The sequence below is a fragment of the Garra rufa genome, chromosome 25 (genome assembly GCF_049309525.1).
Source record: "Garra rufa chromosome 25, GarRuf1.0, whole genome shotgun sequence".
Taxonomy (NCBI): domain Eukaryota; kingdom Metazoa; phylum Chordata; class Actinopteri; order Cypriniformes; family Cyprinidae; genus Garra; species Garra rufa.
In genome coordinates, this window is record NC_133385.1 from 4,868,705 (window position 1) to 4,891,202 (window position 22,498).

The window sequence follows — 22,498 nt, forward strand, 5'->3', positions numbered from 1 at the left end:
GCCACACTGGCAAAGGCTTATTTATAGTATTATGCCCCTTATTTGCAGGTGGGACAGGGTATGAGAAAGTAAAGCTTGGTTCCCGCAAGAGAGAGGATAAAATGTGCGGGAATGTAAGAGCAGACAGTGTTGATAGTTGAATTTTCAACAATGTTGCAACTTTGTGCGGGAGCAGGAAGGGGAGGGGAAGTAAACAGCATCACCAGAAAGGATGAAGACAGAGTTTAGGAACACTGGACCTACACTTTCAACACTTTTATTAGACCTGGGTCCAGTGGACCCGAACACCTTGTATGTAATGTAAATGCGTGGGGGGAGGTACAGTATGCAGTCATTGAAAATTTGTTCGGATTTATGTTCTTCACAGAAAATAAGCCAAAGCCAATGAATTTCAGGTTGAAAAAATAATTAATTGTTTAATTTTTCTTTTGAAAAAAACTGAAAACGGGTCCCACAGACCCGAACACCATACAAGGGTTAATACTGTGTTGTTTCCTGAATGATCCACAGCTGTGTTTTCTTGTTTAGTGATAGTTGTTCATAAGTCCCTTGTTTGTCCTGAACAGTTAAACTGCCTGCTGTTCTTCAGAAAAATCCTCCAGTTCCCACAAATTATTTGGTTTTCCAGCATGTTTGTGAATTTGAACCCTTTGCAGTGACTGTATGATTTTGAGATCCTTCTTTCCACACTGAGGACAACTGAGGGACTAATATGCAACTATTACAGAAGGTTCAAACACTCACTGATGCTTCAGAAAGAAAAACCATGCATTAAGAGTTGCGGGGGTGAAACCTTTTGAACAGAATGAAGATGTGTACATTTTTCTTATTTTGCATAAATGTATATATATTTTTAATTTAGTACTGCCCTTCAGAAGTTACAGAAGACACTTACTTAAGTTAAATTTACCCTGAACTTCAAATTCCAAAAGTTTTCACCCCTCAGCTCTTAATGCATGGTTTTATCTTCTGAAGCATCAGTGAGTGTTTGAACCTTCTGTAATAGTTGCATATGAGTCCCTCAGTTGTCCTCAGTGTGAAAAGATGGACCACAAAATCATACAGTCATTGTTGGAAAGGGTTCAAATACACAAAAATGCCGGAAAACCAAAGAATGTGTGGGACCTGAAGGATTTTTCTGAGGAAAAACAGGCAGTTTAACTGTTCAGGACAAACAAGGGACTCATGAACAACTATCACTAAACAAAAAAACACAGCTGTGGATCATTCAGGTACCAACACAGTGTTAAGAAGCAAGTGTATGTAAACTTTTAAACAGGGACATTTTTATAAATTCAACTATTATTTTCTCTTGTGGACTATATGTAAACATCTTCTATGTGAAATATCTTATTCAGGTCAGTACTAAATAAAAAACAACATGCATTTTGTATGATCCCTCTTATTTTGCTCAAATAATTAACATTTAGCAAATTCTGCAAGGTGTGTAAACTTTTGAACTTAACAGCACATTTTCTTTACGGGACAACTATTCCGTTGAAATCAGACAGGTGATATAATACCTAAATGCAGTCTTGTGCAGTTCGTAGCACGTTTGCTGTCTAGTGGACATCTGTAGACGTCTCCTGTCTGGTGTTCACCGCTGGTCTCAAAGGGAGCTCCGACCAGGAGCCTGAAATACAAAAACACACCTCCTTAAAATACCTATACAACATGCATTATTTGATCATGCAATTATGCATCATGCTTTATTACAATCTTGGGGTATTTGGTTTTTCTTAAGGACTGTTACAGCTTTAATAGTTTAAAATTTTTATTTGAGGAAAACATAAGGAATAAATTGGCGAATGGATAATTCCAAACAGCCATTTTATGAGAAACACAAACAGGATCACAAGTTCAACATTCCAGCTGCGTTCCAGAGCTCCAGTCAAAGTCATTCACTCCCTGATAGGAGGAAAACGCTACACGAGCCCAGCAGCAGGGAACCGCTAAGCAGATTTTTCCAGCTTCTGAGGTACGTTTGGGACGGAGCCAATACCAGAAACCAATGCTGTTCACGTTGAGATCAAGACATTTAGAGCAGCGACGACAAACCGCATCCCAGAGTTTGGCCTGTGAAATCCATCCGTCAATGTTTACATTCCTCTACTGCCACTGCGACCCACAGCCGTGTGTTCTCAATCACGGAAATGTCACTGTCAGTCCATTTGTACTCTTTATATATTGTCAGAAAACAGCATAAACTAGTCTAAGGTGGTTTGTTGGTCTTAACTGGCAACCAAAGCAGTCTTCAGAAGTCAGGATGGAGCTACTTTGAAGGTTGTACCTACAACCTGAATTAAAAACATTGCTGTCAGTCAGTTCGCAATTTTTTGTGTATTTGAACCCTTTCCAGCAATGACTGTATGATTTTGAGATCCATCTTTTTACACTGAGGACAACTGAGGGACTCATATGCAACTATTACAGAAGGTCCAAACGCTCACTGATGCTCCAGAAGGAAAAACGATGCATTAAGAGCTGGGGGTGAACACTTTTGAACAGAATGAAGATGTGTATATTTTTCTTATTTTGCATAAATATATATATTTTTTCCATTTATTACTGCCCTTCGGAAGCTACAGAAGATACTTTACATGTTTTCCAGAAGACAAAATAAGTGAACTTCAAATTCCAAAAGTTTTCACCCCTCAGCTCTTAATGCATGGTTTTTCCTTCTGAAGCATCAGTGAGCGTTTGAACCTTCTGTAATAGTTGCACATGAGTCCCTCAGTTGTCCTCAGTGTGAAAAGAAGGATCTCAAAATCATGTAGTCAATGTTGGAAAGGGTACACTACACAAAAATGCAGAAATGTTTGGAATTCTTAGTTTTTCAGCATTTTTGTGTATTTTAACCCTTTCCAGTAATGACTGTATGATTTTGAGATCCATCTTTCCACACTGAGGACAACTGAGGGACTCATATGCAACTATTACAGAAGGCCCAAATGCACACTGAGGCTTCTAAAGGAAAAACGATGCATTAAGAGCCGGGGGTGAAAACTTTTGAACAGAATGAAGATGTGTACATTTTTCTTATTTTGCATAAATATATATATAAAAAAAATCCATTTAGTACTGACCTTCAAAAGCTACAGAAGATACTTTACATGTTTTCCAGAAGACAAAATAAGTGAACTTCAAATTCCAAAAGTTTTCACCCCTCAACTCTTAATGCATTGTTTTTCCTTCTGGAGCATCAGTGAGCGTTTGAACCTTCTGTAATAGTTGCATATGAGTCCCTCAGTTGTCCTCAGTGTGAAAAGATGGATCTCAAAATCATGCAGTCATTGCTGGAAAGGGTTTAACTACACAAAAATGCAGAAATGTTTGGAATTCTTAGTTTTTCAGCATTTTTGTGTATTTTAACCCTTTCCAGCAATGACTGTATGATTTTGAGATCCATCTTTTCACACTGAGGACAACTGAGGGACTCATATGCAACGATTACAGAAGGTCCAAATGCTCACTGAGGCATCTGAAAGAAAAACGATGCATTAAGAGCCAGGGGTGAACACTTTTGAACAGAATGAAGATGTGTATATTTTTCTTATTTTGCATAAATATATATATATTTTTTCCATTTATTACTGCCCTTCGGAAGCTACAGAAGATACTTTACAAGTTTCCCAGAAGACAAAATAAGTTACATTTATGCTGAACTTCAAATTCCAAAAGTTTTCACCCCTCAGCTCTTAAAGCATGGTTTTTCCTTCTGAAGCATCAGTGAGTGTTTGAACCTTCTGTAATAGTCGCATATGAGTCTCTCAGTTGTCCTCAGTGTGAAAAGAAGGATCTCAAAATCATGCAGTCATTTTTAGAAAGGGTTTTACTAAACAAAAATGCAGAAATGTTTGGAATTCTTAGTTTTTCAGCATTTTTGTGTATTTTAACCCTTTCCAGCAATGACTGTATGATTTTGAGATCCTCTGAGGGACTCATATGCAACTATTACAGAAGGTTCAAACACTCACTGATGCTTCAGAAGGAAAAAACATGCATTAAGAACCAGGGTTGAAAACTTTTGAACAGAATAAAGATGTGATTTTACACCCCATGGCTCTTAATGCATCGTTTTTTTTCTTTTCCTCTTCTGACGCATCAGTGAGCGTTTGGACCTTCTGTAATAGTTGCATATGAGTCCCTCAGAGGATCTCAAAATCATACAGTCATTGTTGGAAAGGGTTCAAATACACAAAAAGAATTTGTGGGACCTGAAGGGTTTTTCTGAAGACATGAACAACTATAACTAAACAACAACAACAAAACAGCTGTGGATCATTCAGGAAACAACACAGTATTAAGAATCAAGCGTATGTAAACTTTTGAACAGGGTCATTTTTATAAAATCAACTATTATTTTCTTTTGTGGACTATCTTCAGGATGGTCTAGTTTGATGGTTTTACTTACATAGCAATGTCTTTTGAACACTTAAACCAATCTAAAACCCAATGTAAAACCCATTTCTAGTCAAGATGATCTAGTTTGATGAGTTCAGGATGTGCAGCACTCTCGGTTCCCACAATGCACCACTTTCTGAACGTCAGTCATTATTGGAATGCACCGTTACTCTCTGGCACCCGTAGTGAAGGTTTAGTCTATCCTGAGGCAAAGTTATTTGAGGAACGTCAAGTTAAACCCAGTCGTTTTTCCAAGCCATCCGATGCTAATACAACATGCCAGGACTTTTAGAATAAATTGGAGCTGTATGTCTTAAAGGATGACAGACCATTTGAACAGTCTCTTTCTCACTGTAAACAACCTACAAGTATGCATACTCCTAAATAAATATTATAAAACGGTTAGTTCCATTCCTCAATTCTGATTGGTCAGCAGCTGTGTCGTATTCATGATACGGCACTGCTATGACCGCTTCACTCAACGGTTTTGTGTATCATTGAACCCCCTTAGCAACCACCCTTAGCAACGTAAACACAGCTGCAGCAGTTAGGGACTACTTTTTACAGCGGAAGGCAGTTAATGATTTTACTTTATGAAAACGTACAACTTAATATATATAAATTAATATATATTTTTGATTTTAATATTTTTATTGTGTGGTAACCGTTTTATAAAAGCAATAAGGTACTTGAGGCCTTGCTGTATCATGAATAAATCACGGCTGAAGGGGTTGCAGGCACTCCGCTTCGCGTCGTGCCTAACAACGCCCTTCAGCCGTGATTTATTCATGATACAGCATGGTCTCTCGTACCTTATTGCTTAAGTATAGACTTTGCTTACTCATTTTCATGTTGATCCAAACCGGTATGCTGTTATTTTGCCTTTATGTAGGGTGTGTTTAATGTAATGTTGTAATGTTGCTGGCTTTACATAATCAAAAATAGTGTAGCCTTTTGTCTGATGAATACGCTAACATAAAAATGCATGGAATAGGGCATGGATTTGTTGAAAATTTGCTACATATAAACGTTCATCTAGGAGCACGACATGCAATTTCATCTGATTTGTAAGGTAAATCATTTCTGTGGTAAATATATGACAAAATATTAAAGATGAACATTTGAATTAAATGTTGTTTAGTTAAAATTAAACCAGGATTAGGTCACCAGTAATGTATAAAAACAATCGCCAGGACCTTGGGCCTTCAACAGGCCTTTGTTGTAACGCGTAATGTACATTAGCTTTATAATACATTAGGTATTTAAACAGTTTTGTGCAATAAACCCATATGATTTCTTGCTTTTGGGTTTTTATTTGAACTAATTATTATTGCATCAGTGCCATAAGTATTTTAAGTAATTTTAAAGGCTATTGTTCGCTTACATCTACATTTTTATTACTACAAAAAAGCCTAATTTAGGGCCCATTTAAATTTTTCTATACTCTGTTTTAATGCTTAAATTATTACTTTTTAAAAATCAAAAAGCCTGTCTAATTATATGAGTTTACAGTTTTATTTTTTACCAATTTTTTTTCCATTACTTTTTTGGATTTCATTCGAATGGCTCCATTAAAATTGAATAATCAAACACATCTGCAATTAATTGATTTTATTAACAAAAAAAAGTTGATTTTTTTGTGGGAAATTAGTCGTTTAGATTCATCGATTAATTAGTCGAGAGATTAATCAAGATAAAAATAGTCGTTAGAGATGCAGCTTTCTCTGCTTTAGAATTAACAGAGCTTTGGACAGTTTCCATATAACTGTCCAGATCAACTTTAAATAATGAAAAGAGCAGTTTAAGACCAGATTATTGCTCATGTATGTGAAATTTAGAAGGAAACACAAAGTGTTACTTTCCTATATTCTCTTTTGATAGTGAAACAGTCCAAAGAAAACAAAACAAGAAAACAAGTTGCAGCAGTTTTGAGAACAGTATTTTTTAGTAGTCATTTCTAATTCATCTTTTCCAGGTGTTGCTATACTGATATCTCCTGGACATTACAGCATGTGCACTTAAAGTAAGTCACAACACAAACGCATGAACTTTGCCATGCAAATGTGCACCTTGTTCACAAAAGTGCACTTATTTGCATTTAGATGCATGCATTTAATTATTTTCAAGTTCATGCATTTAGTGCAAATCAAACAGTTTTGTTTGCATAATTTGTATGATTCTGTGTGCTAAAACAATGCGGACAGTATATGCAAATGCAGCATGTTTAATTCATTTTAAGTCAGTTGTCCCCTTTTTGGCTCGTGTCCGACTCAAATCCGTTTAGCTGTTTGTTGTCTGTCGTTTTTACAAACCCAATCCAAACCGCATTTGTGCGTGGTCTGAAATCTGATTAAAACTAGAATTTTAGATATGCATTTCAGTCTAAACAGCCCAATGAGATTAGTATTAGTTGTACTATCCTGGATATCGACTTCACCGTCTGAACAAACGGATCCAATTTCAGCACTTGCACAGAGACGGTGCAGACTGTCAGTCCTTAATATTAGATTTGAAAAAGTAAAACAGAATTGGGTGCAAAGCTACTTCGCGTTCTTCCAGGAGCCGTAATAATTGTGCCATAGCCTACGTCACTTCTGATAAAAGCATCTGCTGATGGTATTAGCTAGAAACCGGCTGCTCTGAAATATAAACTGATGTTGTTCTTAATCTTGCAGAAAGGAACATGTTGACATGTGGATAGCAATATCCCTAAAGTACTACAAATTCTTCATTTAAGCTCATGAGTTACGTTGAGGAAGTGAATCACTGAAACAGGACCAGTGACTTACTTCTTAGTGTTTACATTAATGTCCACCCATTTTGTGATGTATTTTTATACGAAACACAATACGAAATGTTTTATGTGGTACTTCTGTCTTGTTTTCCAGTATAAATATTTAAGCATTCTTAAATGAAGATTCATGCACTTGAAAAGGAGAAAAACGAATCTAAATTAAGTGTGTTTATGCTTAAAAAAAAAAAAAAAAAAAAAATCTGCCAATGGGGTCAGAAAAATAAACTCATCCATGAAAATATCCATAATAGAAAGCAATATTATAGATTATGGACTGGTATTTTAGCAGTGTTTTAAAGTTAAAATGCCTTAATGATGCATTATTTCTTACAAATACGTAGCTTTTGGCTTCACAAGATGTTAATTGACGGACTGGAGTGGTTTGGATTACTTCTGGATTATTGTGTTATGTTTTTATGAGCTGTTTGGACTCTCATTCTGAAGGCACTCATTCACATCCATTGGTGAGCAAGTGACGCAATGCTGCATTTCTCCAGATCTGATGAAGAAACAAACTCATCTACATCTTGGATGACCTGAGTGTGAGTGCATTTTCATGAAATTGAAATTTTTGGGCGATTTTCGTATATTTTTTGAGTTTGTTTGACATCTTGGATGACCTGAAGGTGAGTAGGTTTTCAGAACTTTTCATTTTTCGAAGATTTCAAGTTAATTTTTTTTACACCTTTTACAAACTGAGGGTGAATAGATTTTTAGAAAATGTTCATTTTTGGGTGATTATGAGTTTAGTCGTTAGTTGAGTTTTTTTTAAAGTTTATTTTACATTTTGGATCACCTGAAGGACAGTACATTTTCAGCAAATTTTCATGTTTGGGCGATTTTTGTATATTTTTTGAGTTTACTTTACGATCTTTTATGACCTGAGGTTGAGTACATTTTAAGCAAATTTTCATTTTTGGGTGATTAAGAGTTTTGAGTTCATTTTTTTCAGTTTATTTTACATCCTGAATGACCTGAAGGTGAGTAGATTTTCAGCAAATTTTCATTTTTGGGCGATTTTCGTATATTTTTTGAGTTTACTTTACATCTTTTATGACCTGAGGTTGAGTACATTTTTAGTAAATTTTCATTTTAGGGTGATTTTGAGTTTATTTGACATCTTGGATGACCTGAAGGTGAGTAGATTTTCAGCAAATTTCATTTTTGGAAGATCTCGAGTTAATATTTTTACACCTTTTACAAACTGAGGGTGAATAGATTTTTAGAAAATGTTCATTTTTGGGTGATTTTGAGTTTAGTTGTTAGTTAGTTTTTTTTTTTAAGTTTATTTTACATTTTGGATCACCTGAAGGACAGTACATTTTCAGCAAATTTTCATGTTTGGGTAATTTTTGCATATTTTTGAGTTTATTTTATGTCTTGGATGACCTGAGGGTGAGTAGATTTTTCAGCAAATTTTCATTTTTGGGTGATTTATATATATATTCTCTGAGTTTAAGTAGATTTAGAAGAGTAAGTAGTAACAAATTTTCATTGTGGGGTGATTTTGAGTTTATTTTTTTTAGTTTATTTTACATCTTGGATCACCTGAAGGTGAGTAGATTTTCAGCAAATTTTCATTTTTGTGTGATTTTTGTATAATTTCTGAGTTTACTTTATGTCTTGGATGACCTGAGGTTGAGTACATTTTAAGCAAATTTTCATTTTTGGGTGATTAAGAGTTTTGAGTTCATTTTTTTCCAGCTTATTTTACATCTTGAATGACCTGAAGGTGAGTAGATTTTTAGCAAATTTTCATTTTTGAGCGAGTTTCGTATATTTTTTGAGTTAACTTTACATCTTGGATGACCTGAGGTTGAGTACATTTTCAGCAAATTTTCATTTTTGGGTGATTTTGAGTATATTTTTTTAGTTTATTTGACATCTTGGATGACCTGAAGGTGAGTAGATTTTCAGCAAATTTTCATTTTTGTGTGATTTTGTTTATTTTTTTAGTTTATTTTACATCTTGAATGAACTAAGGTTAAGTAGATTTTCAGCAATTTTTTGGGGGGTGATTTTGAGTTTATTTTCCATCTTGAATGACCTGAAGGTGAGTAGATTTTCAGTAAATTTTCATTTTTGGGTGATTTTGAGTTTATTTTACATCCTGGATGACCCGAAGGTGAGTAGATTTTCAGTAAATTTTCATTTTTGGGTGATTTTGAGTTTATTTTACATCCTGGATGACCCGAAGGTGAGTAGATTTTCAGCAAATTTTCATTTTTGGGCTATTTTTGTATGTTTTTTTTAGTTAACTTTACATCTTTTAAGACCTGAGGTTAAGTAAATTTTTAGTAAATTTTCATTTTAGGGTGATTTTGAGTTTATTTGACATCTTGGATGACCTGAAAGTGAGTACATTTTCAGCAAATTTCATTTTTTGTGTGATTTTTGTATATTTTTTGAGTTTACTTTACATCTTGGATGACCTGAGGTTGAGTACATTTTCAGCAAATTTTCATTTTTGGGTGATTTTGAGTATATTTTTTTAGTTTATTTGACATCTTGGATGACCTGAAAGTGAGTAGATTTTCAGCAAATTTCATTTTTGTGTGATTTTTGTATATTTTTTGAGCTTACTTTACATCTTGGATGACCTGAAGGTGAGTAGATTTTCAGAACTTTTCATTTTTGGAAGATTTCGAGTTAATATTTTTACACCTTTTACAAACTGAGGGTGAATAGATTTTTAGAAAATGTTCATTTTTGGGTGATTTTGAGTTTAGTTGTTAGTTAGTTTTTTTTTTTAAGTTTATTTTACATTTTGGATCACCTGAAGGACAGTACATTTTCAGCAAATTTTCATGTTTGGGTAATTTTTGCATATTTTTGAGTTTATTTTATGTCTTGGATGACCTGAGGGTGAGTAGATTTTTCAACAAATTTTCATTTTTGGGTGATTTATATATACAGTAGTCAACATTTGAAGTGGATCAAAAAAGTTCATCAAAGTTGTCCTAAGATAAGAACGGGTATTCTTTTTGGTTTTAGGACAAATTTGATGAAAGGTTTTGATCCACTTCGAATGTTGACTACTGTATATTCTCTGAGTTTAAGTAGATTTAGAAGAGTAAGTAGTAACAAATTTTCATTTTGGGGTGATTTTGAGTTTATTTTTTGAGTTTATTTTACATCCTGGATCACCTGAAGGTGAGTAGATTTTCAGCAAATTTTCATTTTTGTGTGATTTTTGTATAATTTCTGAGTTTACTTTATGTCTTGGATGACCTGAGGTTGAGTACATTTTAAGCAAATTTTCATTTTTGGGTGATTAAGAGTTTTGAGTTCATTTTTTTCAGTTTATTTTACATCCTGAATGACCTGAAGGTGAGTAGATTTTCAGCAAATTTTCATTTTTGGGCGATTTTCGTATATTTTTTGAGTTTACTTTACATCTTTTATGACCTGAGGTTGAGTACATTTTTAGTAAATTTTCATTTTAGGGTGATTTTGAGTTTATTTGACATCTTGGATGACCTGAAGGTGAGTAGATTTTCAGCAAATTTCATTTTTGGAAGATCTCGAGTTAATATTTTTACACCTTTTACAAACTGAGGGTGAATAGATTTTTAGAAAATGTTCATTTTTGGGTGATTTTGAGTTTAGTTGTTAGTTAGTTTTTTTTTTTAAGTTTATTTTACATTTTGGATCACCTGAAGGACAGTACATTTTCAGCAAATTTTCATGTTTGGGTAATTTTTGCATATTTTTGAGTTTATTTTATGTCTTGGATGACCTGAGGGTGAGTAGATTTTTCAGCAAATTTTCATTTTTGGGTGATTTATATATATATTCTCTGAGTTTAAGTAGATTTAGAAGAGTAAGTAGTAACAAATTTTCATTGTGGGGTGATTTTGAGTTTATTTTTTTTAGTTTATTTTACATCTTGGATCACCTGAAGGTGAGTAGATTTTCAGCAAATTTTCATTTTTGTGTGATTTTTGTATAATTTCTGAGTTTACTTTATGTCTTGGATGACCTGAGGTTGAGTACATTTTAAGCAAATTTTCATTTTTGGGTGATTTTGAGTATATTTTTTTAGTTTATTTGACATCTTGGATGACCTGAAAGTGAGTAGATTTTCAGCAAATTTCATTTTTGTGTGATTTTTGTATATTTTTTGAGCTTACTTTACATCTTGGATGACCTGAGGTTGAGTACATTTTCAGCAAATTTTCATTTTTGGGTGATTTTGAGTATATTTTTTTAGTTTATTTGACATCTTGGATGACCTGAAAGTGAGTAGATTTTCAGCAAATTTCATTTTTGTGTGATTTTTGTATATTTTTTGAGCTTACTTTACATCTTGGATGACCTGAAGGTGAGTAGATTTTCAGAACTTTTCATTTTTGGAAGATTTCGAGTTAATATTTTTACACCTTTTACAAACTGAGGGTGAATAGATTTTTAGAAAATGTTCATTTTTGGGTGATTTTGAGTTTAGTTGTTAGTTAGTTTTTTTTTTTTAAGTTTATTTTACATTTTGGATCACCTGAAGGACAGTACATTTTCAGCAAATTTTCATGTTTGGGTAATTTTTGCATATTTTTGAGTTTATTTTATGTCTTGGATGACCTGAGGGTGAGTAGATTTTTCAACAAATTTTCATTTTTGGGTGATTTATATATATATTCTCTGAGTTTAAGTAGATTTAGAAGAGTAAGTAGTAACAAATTTTCATTTTGGGGTGATTTTGAGTTTATTTTTTGAGTTTATTTTACATCCTGGATCACCTGAAGGTGAGTAGATTTTCAGCAAATTTTCATTTTTGTGTGATTTTTGTATAATTTCTGAGTTTACTTTATGTCTTGGATGACCTGAGGTTGAGTACATTTTAAGCAAATTTTCATTTTTGGGTGATTAAGAGTTTTGAGTTCATTTTTTTCCAGCTTATTTTACATCTTGAATGACCTGAAGGTGAGTAGATTTTTAGCAAATTTTCATTTTTGAGCGAGTTTCGTATATTTTTTGAGTTAACTTTACATCTTGGATGACCTGAGGTTGAGTACATTTTCAGCAAATTTTCATTTTTGTGTGATTTTGTTTATTTTTTCAGTTTATTTTACATCTTGAATGAACTAAGGTTAAGTAGATTTTCAGCAATTTTTTGGGGGGTGATTTTGAGTTTATTTTCCATCTTGAATGACCTGAAGCTGAGTAGATTTTCAGTAAATTTTCATTTTTGGGTGATTTTGAGTTTATTTTACATCCTGGATGACCCGAAGGTGAGTAGATTTTCAGTAAATTTTCATTTTTGGGTGATTTTGAGTTTATTTTACATCTTGGATGACCCGAAGGTGAGTAGATTTTCAGTAAATTTTCATTTTTGGGTGATTTTGAGTTTATTTGACATCTTGGATGACCCGAAGCTGAGTAGATTTTCAGTAAATTTTCATTTTTGGGCTATTTTTGTATATTTTATCTGTTTATTTGACATCTTGAATGACCTGAAGGTGAGTAGATTTTCAGCAAATTTTCATTTTTGGGCTATTTTTGTATATTTTTTGAGTTAACTTTACATCTTTTATGACCTGAGGTTAAGTAAATTTTTAGTAAATTTTCATTTTAGGGTGATTTTGAGTTTATTTTTCTCATCTTGGATGACCTGAAAGTGAGTAGATTTTCAGCAAATTTCATTTTTTGTGTGATTTTTGTATATTTTTTGAGTTTACTTTACATCTTGGATGACCTGAGGTTGAGTACATTTTCAGCAAATTTTCATTTTTGGGTGATTTTGAGTATATTTTTTTAGTTTATTTGACATCTTGGATGACCTGAGGGTGAGTAGATTTTCAGCAAATTTTCATTTTTGGGCTATTTTTGTATGTTTTTTTTAGTTAACTTTACATCTTTTAAGACCTGAGGTTAAGTAAATTTTTAGTAAATTTTCATTTTAGGGTGATTTTGAGTTTATTTGACATCTTGGATGACCTGAAAGTGAGTAGATTTTCAGCAAATTTCATTTTTTGTGTGATTTTTGTATATTTTTTGAGTTTACTTTACATCTTGGATGACCTGAGGTTGAGTACATTTTCAGCAAATTTTCATTTTTGGGTGATTTTGAGTATATTTTTTTAGTTTATTTGACATCTTGGATGACCTGAAGGTGAGTAGATTTTCAGCAAATTTTCATTTTTGTGTGATTTTGTTTATTTTTTCAGTTTATTTTACATCTTGAATAAAGGTTAAGTAGATTTTCATCAATTTTTTGGGGGGTGATTTTGAGTTTATTTTCCATCTTGGATGGCCTGAAGGTGAGTAGATTTTCAGCAATATTTCACCTTTGTGTGATCAAGAGTTTATTTTTTGAGTTTACTTTACATCTTAGATGACCTGAAGGTGAGTAGATTTTCAGCAAATTTTCATTTTTGGGCGATTTTTCAGTTTATTTTTTCAGTTTATTTTACATCTTGGATGACCTGAGGGTGAGAACATTTTCATAAAATTTTCATTTATGGGTGAGTTTGAGTTTATTTGACATCTGGGATGACCTGAGAGTGAGTATATTTTCAGCAAGTTTTTATTTTTGGGTGATTTGAAGTTTATTTACTGTGGAATAGAACAAAGCATCTAGTCACTCTTATATGTAACACTTTACAATTTTGTAACAATTTTAGATATATGTGTTTTCTGGAACTAAACAATTTTTGCAAAACAATCCTTTGCATTTAAGTAACAGCATTCCTTTTGTTTCTGCCGAGCATCACATTCCAGAGGGAAGTGCGCGCCACACGGTTTGTCCCGGGATGGGATGCACAGGGAGGGGAGTTGGGAATTACAAGCCACAAAACACATACTTTCCAGAGCTCACGTTCGCAGACGGGGTCGAGACAAGTGCAAATACTTTCCACTTATTTACCTGCGCACTTCAAAGGCCCCCAGGTTTCTTAGTGTTGGTGGAGCACGAGTTCTCCATCAGTGATGACAAACCTCAGGACTAAACAACAGGAAGCTTTGGTGCCGTGGGAGTTGGGTTAATGATGTGTATTCTTTTGTGTACCTGGGCTTTTATGAGTCAAAAACAATACCCTGCGTTTTAAAGGCTGTAAACTGTGAGCGTGTAATGTTTAGGACTAATTGATTAGCTTTCACATAAGTTACTGTAAAGACCGGCTGGGTTACAGTAATGCAATTACTGCTAATGACGCAAGTCACATTCTGTATGGCTGCAATTACATGCATTTGGTTCTACCTACACTACCAGTCAAAAGTTTTTTAATGTTCCACCAAGCCTGCATTTATTTGGTCCAAAGTACAGCAAAAACTGTACAATTCAGAAATATTTTTACTTTTTAAGATAACTCTTTTCAATTTGAATATATTTTAAAATGTAATTTATTCCTGTGATTTCAAAGCTGATTTTTAGCATCATTACTTTAGTCTCCAGTGTCGCACGATCCTTCAGAAATCATTCTAATATGCTGATTTGCTGCTCAAGAAACATTTTTATTATTATTAAAACAGCTGAGTACATTTTTTCCAGGATTCTTTGATGAACAGAAGGATCCAAAGATCAGCATTTATCTAAAATAAAAAGCTTTTGTATGATTTTACAGTGTACTATTTTTTTGGGGGGGGGAAACATTATATCATATTTATAATCAATTATTCTATTCATCAAAGAAATCTAAACAAATTGATAAATGTTTTTGAGCAGCAAACCAGAATTTTAGAATGATTTCTAAAGGATCATGTGACTGGAGTGATTATGTAAAAACGCAGCTTTGAAAACACAGGAATAAATTACATTTTTAAATGTATTCAGATAGAAAGCAGTTATTTTAAACAGAAAAAATATTTCAGAATTTCACGGATTTTGCTGCACTTCGGATCAAATAAATAGAGACTTCTTTAAAAACCATTAAAAAACTTTTGACTGGTAGTGTAAATATGATTAAATTTAATGTATATTAAACAGTTTCTGACATGAAGTCACATAGTAAGAAGAGTAAAACAATGATCAAATCAACCAATCATGTGAGTTTGGAGCGGGGCTTATCTGTTTGCCTGACCAATTATAAATGAGGTGGAAATATTGGGGATTTTTCCAATATAATTTAAAATGACAAACTTTTATGGTGTAAAATAAACATTTGAAACTAAAAACCATAACTTCTATTGATATTAATATTTACAATAGGCTTTACTTAAGTAAATACTATTAACATTTTACAGTGGACCATATTTTTTTAATTTTGGAAAATATGTTTTGTTTTGATTTAATTACCTTTAAAGAAAATACCCCTATAGGATTAAAATTATAATTCGAAATTATAATCCATAACACTGAATTTGTCAAACTAAACATCCACCGTTGCTCCCTTGCTACTATGAGCATATGTTGTTGGTTGTCGTTGTGAATGGTTTTGTTTATTGCTTCTTTAAATTCCCATGAATTCGTGTCACGTCAGGAGAACCACAGTTTGATTTACTTCAGTGGGAGCGATATGTCTTCCTGCTTGGAGAGTTTCAAGGTCGATTCTGAGACTGCGTGTTTGCCAGCTGACTGCAGAACCATCAGCATGATCACATTTCACAACAATATTTCACTGGAAAAAAAATGATGGATTAAACTATTCAAGAAGAACGCTATTGCTAAAGTTCTGCTTCTCTTTATAAAATTGCGACCGTTTCTTCTAGTCGGCCATGAGCAAGAGCAAATGAAGATTTGCTTAAGTTTCTCCTGAGGAAAAAGTCAAACAGTGCTTTGGTTTGAGAGATCTCATGAACTCAAACATTAGTCAAATGCTCTGAGCTGCTCGACATTCATTTTATAGCTCTATACTCATACTGTGTGACTAATTTGTGTCTGCTTTTTAAATTCCTCAGAAATTTTAGAAGAAACATCTGTGAAGATGTTGATTCTTCGGTGAAACACGGCTGCGAACTCCATTACGTCTCATGAGGTATGAAAGAGCAACATCGGAGCTGTAAAATGTTCATTTGGGAATGTTCTCTCAGGCCTATGAAACTTAAACTGGAAATATAAAATCAAAGTTGCCATCAGGTTTTCATACAGAAATGGATGATCTTTTCAGATCAGTTTCTCAAGATGCAGTCTTACCATTTCTGCCCATCCGCCTCGTGTTGTTGAACCGTATATCCAAACTGAGCCTCCTTCGAACCCTTGATGATTTTTGCATGTCTGGTGTCGATATTAAAGCAGGTCCACCGCCCTGAAATTAACACAAACAGCTTTTCAATTGGTTTCAGTTGGGTGTAAATGGGCTAAATTCATGATAAAGACTGTGAAAACCATTGTTTTTTCATGCATCAATTATGAGGTTTTGGGTTATTTTGTTTCCGCAACTTGTGTTCTTTTAGGCTAGTGGAAACTGGAAAGAAAACACATTTAAGTGTTATTTTATTGCATTTTATTTTGTTTTGCTTCCTTATCCCTTACCAAAAAGAAGTATACCTCAAATTGAATTTATTAAGTATGCTTCAGTAAAGTTCAAGTATATTTTTAAGTATACTTTATGTAGTAAGTATACAAATATCAGTGTACTAGTAGTATACTTTTCCAATACTCCTTGGGACTAAGTTGGCCCAATTTCTAGTATATAGAAGTATACTTTTAAATGTACTTTAAGTATAACAGTAGTAAAATTTGAGTACACAGCTAGTTTACATCTATTTTTTCAGTTTGTACTGCAAGTATACTAAATGTCAACTTATAGGTATACTAATAGTTTACTAATTAAATACTTTTGTGTCATGTTCTCATTGGTTGTTCTTCTTTAACTGTTTTTGGCACGTTGCAATCGTTGTGCATATCATTGGTTGTTCCAGTCATGTGTCCTGTTTCTCATTGGTTGGTTTGTGTCATGTGACCTCAATGTTTGGTATAAGTAGCCCTCATGTTGCCATTGTCTCTTGTCATGTATTGAAGTTGTAACCCGCTGTTTCTGGTCAGGTATGCTCATGTCAAGCCAAGTGAAGTCTGTTTAAAGTCTATTCCAATTTAAGTCAGCATCAAGTCAAGTCTTCGTTTGTTTCTTTGGATTACACTTTGTAATGATAGTCCACTGAAGGCGAGATGTGAATGAACCCAAGTGCATTTTTGATTTAGCAGAGCGAATCTAAAGAAACAAACAAAGACTTGACTTGATACTGACTTGACTCGAAACAGACTTCACTTGGCTTGACATGACATGAGTAGACTTGACCAGAAACAGCAGGTTACAACTTCAATACACGACAAGAGGCAATGGCAACATCAGTGCTACTTATACCAAACAATGCAGGTCACATGACACAAATCAACCAATGGGAATCAAGACTTAGGACTAGAACAACCAATAAGAACATGACACATACACTGGCCGTTTCTCAATATGCGTTCTTGTCTGGACTTGTGTTCTTGTGGACTTGTGAAACGTCATCAGTTGTCGCCCAAGTACTGTTCCAATTCAAAGTTCAAATCTAGCAAGTACAGTTCAAATCCCCGGATGTGTTCTTGATCCGCCCCTTTTATCAAGGATGCATCAAGAGGAGACTTGTGCAGACTTGAGGCAGTCATGTATCCCAGAATGCATTTCGCACCAATCAGCGAGCGTTAACGGCGGAGGAGAAACCCCGCATAATTTTAAAAATATTACTGTTATTGTGTCATGAAATGTGAGTTTAAGAGTATTTCAGGCAAGAATGTAGTTGTTTAAAACTCAAATCTGCGGTTTATTTACAAAGACAGCGCCTATTTGAAAATTTGTTTCGCCGATTTCGGAGATGCTAATTCGTGGCGAACACCGGATGCTCAGTGGTCATGTATCCCGCAGAGAGAGCCTCATCGCGGCTAGTCCTTCTGACGTTTGCCGCTGGTCCCGATGTCTCTGTAGTAGTTAAAGAGGTATAATTCGTTTTGGGTAAATCTAACAGCTAATTTTTGGTCTCATGAATCTATTATTTATTCCAGGTCATATGAGGAGAAAGTTATGCTTCATAAATTATTTATCAATCGTAATTTAACGCTGACGTTTTAGCATGCATTTGACCGAATTGTCTCATTTTGTCTTTATTTCCGATTACATAAATCTCTTATACTTTATACTTATACTTGTATAATGGCTAATATTGTTCATTAAAACTGACATTTAACAAAAAAGGCAAAGGTGTGCTTGTCATGTTTCATTTTACAAGTCCAGATGTATTATACACACTGCAATCACATATTAATGTTCTATTATTTAAAAGAGTACGAAAAGAGAGTTGTGGTTTATATTTTGAAGAAAACAAAGAGGCAGTGGTGTTTGATATCACTTCCTTTTATTGTAATTATTGTTTTGTAACGCGTTGCATGAACCACATTTTTGTCGCTATTATTATGTTTAAGGTTAAATGAAACGGAAAAGAGGCAATGCTGTTTGATATAGTATTTCGTTTCACTGTAATGTTGTACATTCCCTGAACTACGTTTTTGCAGGTATTAATATGTTTAAATGAAAACGAAAAGAGGCAGAGGTGGTTGATATCATATTTCGTCTTATACATACAGTGAAGCAGTGAAGATAACCGGAGTAGAAAAGGCGAGCTGACTGACGTTATCAAGTACACTGCTGTTCCATTTGCAGAATTACAGGACTTGCATCCTTGCGTCCTCGGGAGTTCGTACTCCCAAGTCAAATTTACAAGTTCGAACTACGAAGGACGCAAGTCCGAACTTTGCGTACTTGGTATTGAGAAAGGAAATCACAAGGAACAAGGGAAAAACATGACAAGACAGGAACCATGGCTAAACTTCAAAATAAAAGACATGTTACACCCATACATATGAACCTATATATTGAGACTAACGGCAAAATTCAACATTTTAATTTGCAAGGAATTGTGTGTATCCACCTTATTCTTCAATGTGGAAGTACAGTGAGGAAAACAATTATTTGATCCCCTGCTGATTTTGTATGTTTGCCCACTGACAATGAAATGATCAGTCTATAAGTTTAATGGTAGAGACAGAATAACAACAAAAACAAAATAATCTAGAAAAACACATTTCAAAAGAGTTATAAACTGTTTTGCATTTTAATGAGTGAAATAAGTATTTGATCCCCTATCAATCAGCAATATTTCTGGCTCCCAGGTGTCTTTTATACAGGCCACAAACTGAGATTAGGAGCACTTTCTTAAAGGGAGTGCTCTTAATCTCAGCTTGTTACCTGTATAAGACACACCTGTCCACAGAAGCAATCAATCAATCAATCAGATTCTAAACTCTCCACTATGGCCAAGACCAGACAGCTGTCCAAGGATGTCAGGGACAAGATTGTAGACCTACACAAGGCTGGAATGGGCTACAAGACCAACATCAAGCAGCTTGGTGAGAAGGTGACGACAGTTGGTGTGATTATTCACAAATGGAAGGAACACAAAATAACTGTCAAACTCCCTCGGTCTGGGGCTCCATTCAAGATCTCACCTCATGGAGTTTTAATGATCATGAGAACGGTGAGGAATCAGCCCAGAACTACACAGAAGGGCCTTGTCAATGATGTCAAGGCAGTAGGGACCATAGTCACCAAGAAAACAATTGGTAACACACTACGCTGTGAAGAACTGAAATCCTGTAGTGCCTACAAGGTCCCCCTGCTCAAGAAAGCACATGTACAGGCCCAATGAATATCTGAATTTTTCCGAGGAAAACTGGGTCAAAGTGTCGTCAGATGAGACCAAAATCTAACTCTTTGGCATCAACTCAGCTCGTCGTGTTTTGAAGAGGAGGAATGCTGTCTATGACCCCAAGAACACCATCCCCACCGTCAAACATGGAGGTGGAAACATTATGCTTTGGGGTGTTTTCTCTATCAATCAGCAAGATTTCTGGCCCCCAGGTGTCTTTTATATCAGTAAAGAGCTGAGATTAGGAGCACTCTCTTAAAGGAAGTGCTCCTAATCTCAACTTGTTACCTGTGTAAAAGGCACCTGTCCACAGAAGCAATCAATCAATCAGATTCTAAACTCTCCACTATGGCCAAGACCAAACAGCTGTCCAAGGATGTCAGGGACAAGATTGTAGACCTACACAAGGCTGGAATGGACTACAAGACCATCACCAAGCAGCTTGGTGAGAAGGTCAGAACAGTTGGTGGAATTCGCAAATGGAAGGAACACAAAATACCTGTCAAACTCCCTCGGTCTGGGGCTCCATTCAAGATCTTACCTTCTCGAGTTTTAATAATCATGAGAACGGTGAGGAATCAGCCCAGAACTACACAGAAGGATCTTGTCAATGATCTCAAGGCAGCTGGGACCATAGTCACCAAGAAAACAATTGGTAACACACTACGCTGTGAAGAACTGAAATCCTGTAGTGCCTACAAGGTCCCCCTGCTCAAGAAAGCACATGTACAGGCCCAATGAATATCTGAATTTTTCCGAGGAAAACTGGGTCAAAGTGTTGTCAGATGAGACCAAAATCTAACTCTTTGGCATCAACTCAGCTCGTCGTGTTTTGAAGAGGAGGAATGCTGTCTATGACCCCAAGAACACCATCCCCACCGTCAAACATGGAGGTGGAAACATTATGCTTTGGGGTGTTTTCTCTATCAATCAGCAAGATTTCTGGCCCCCAGGTGTCTTTTATACTGGTAAAGAGCTGTGAGTGCTCCTAATCTCAACTTGTTACCTGTGTAAAAGGCACCTGTCCACAGAAGCAATCAATCAATCAGATTCTAAACTCTCCACTATGGCCAAGACCAAACAGCTGTCCAAGGATGTCTGGGACAAGATTGTAGACCTACACAAGGCTGGAATGGACTACAAGACCATCACCAAGCAGCTTGGTGAGAAGGTCATAACAGTTGGTGGAATTCGCAAATGGAAGGAACACAAAATACCTGTCAAACTCCCTCGGTCTGGGGCTCCATTCAAGATCTTACCTTCTCGAGTTTTAATAATCATGAGAACGGTGAGGAATCAGCCCAGAACTACACAGAAGGATCTTGTCAATGATCTCAAGGCAGCTGGGACCATAGTCACCAAGAAAACAATTGGTAACATACTACGCTGTGAAGAACTGAAATCCTGTAGTGCCTACAAGGTCCCCCTGCTCAAGAAAGCACATGTACAGGCCCAATGAATATCTGAATTTTTCTGAGGAAAACTGGGTCAAAGTGTTGTCAGATGAGACCGAAATCAAGCTCTTTGGCATCAACTCAACTCGCTGTGTTTGGAGGAGGAATGCTGTCTATCCCCACTGTCAAACATGGAGGTGGAAACATTATGCTTTGGGGGTGTTTTTCTGCTAAGGGGACTGCACCGCATCAAAGTGACGATGGACAGGACCATGCACCATCAAATCTTGGGTAAGAACCATTGAAACTGTTTTGTGGATGGGTATTCCAGCATGATAATGACCCAAAACACACGGCCAAGGCAACAAAGTAGTGGCTCAAGAAGAAGCAGCGTATTAAGGTCCTAGAGTTTTCCCTCACTGTAAGCAACGGACGAGACTTACAGTTCAGTAGCCGCTGTAGGGAAATAATGAGAAGAACAACAACGTGCAGTAAATGGTCAAACTGTTTGCACTACTAACCAGTGTGTTCATAATTAAGATAATACATTAAAATAACATGGTAAGACACACCAATTCAGTTTAAAGCAGCAAAACAAGCTGTTTTGTACAGCTAAAAATAGCTGGACATGGATGAGACCAGAAGCCAGACTCATAAAATTTACAAATTGTTGCGCCCACTCTTACGGGAAAAATAAGGCGGATAGATAGGTTTTTAGAGTTTTACAGAAATGTTGGTAGAGCCACGTATTTCAAATGAGCCTGCAAGAGTAGTTTTTGGCATAAGGTGTTACTGATAAAATGTCTAAATGCTACAATACGTCTGAGGAACGCTTATTCTATTCTTTAGTTGTTCTTAAGGAGGCACAATTTGTCTCACATGGTGCACAAAGATGATAAACAACCAATAAGACCACATGAAAGAGCAGGAGGGGAAATTTTGAGCTAAACGCCATCGGCAGCACATATCAAAGGGAATTCTGCGTCCTGTGATGGTCTGTTCACTTCCCTCGGGTTCTGGATGGACATTTGCAGCCTCTGGATTTCATTTAAATGTTTATTGGGAAAGGTCACTCAGATGGGAAGCAAGAATATAGTATCATAGAAGTGAGGTCACATCGCGTTTGAAGATTAATTTCCTGTGGAAACGTTTCCTCTGACTGGGAAAAAAACAAAAAGGGCCTATTGACTTTCCTTCATATTCTTCTCATTTTCACAGCAGAATGAAAAGTCATCAGACTTTGTGAGACGCAGTGGCCTGGCGTGAAGCCAACACATCAGAAATGAAA

The 22,498-nt window shown here is 35.3% G+C and overlaps 1 protein-coding gene across 1 annotated transcript in view; it reads right to left on the bottom strand.

Annotated features, from left to right (window-relative positions):
- LOC141301651 (integrin alpha-11-like) overlaps positions 1–22,498 on the bottom strand; it is a 68,888-nt gene that overhangs the window by 39,959 nt on the left and 6,431 nt on the right. The window contains exons 2-3 of the mRNA XM_073831847.1: positions 16,266–16,377; positions 1,524–1,633 (exon numbers count right to left, since the gene is read on the bottom strand). Of these exons, the coding sequence (XP_073687948.1) occupies positions 1,524–1,633; positions 16,266–16,377 (222 nt within the window). The remainder of the gene's footprint in view (positions 1–1,523; positions 1,634–16,265; positions 16,378–22,498) is intronic.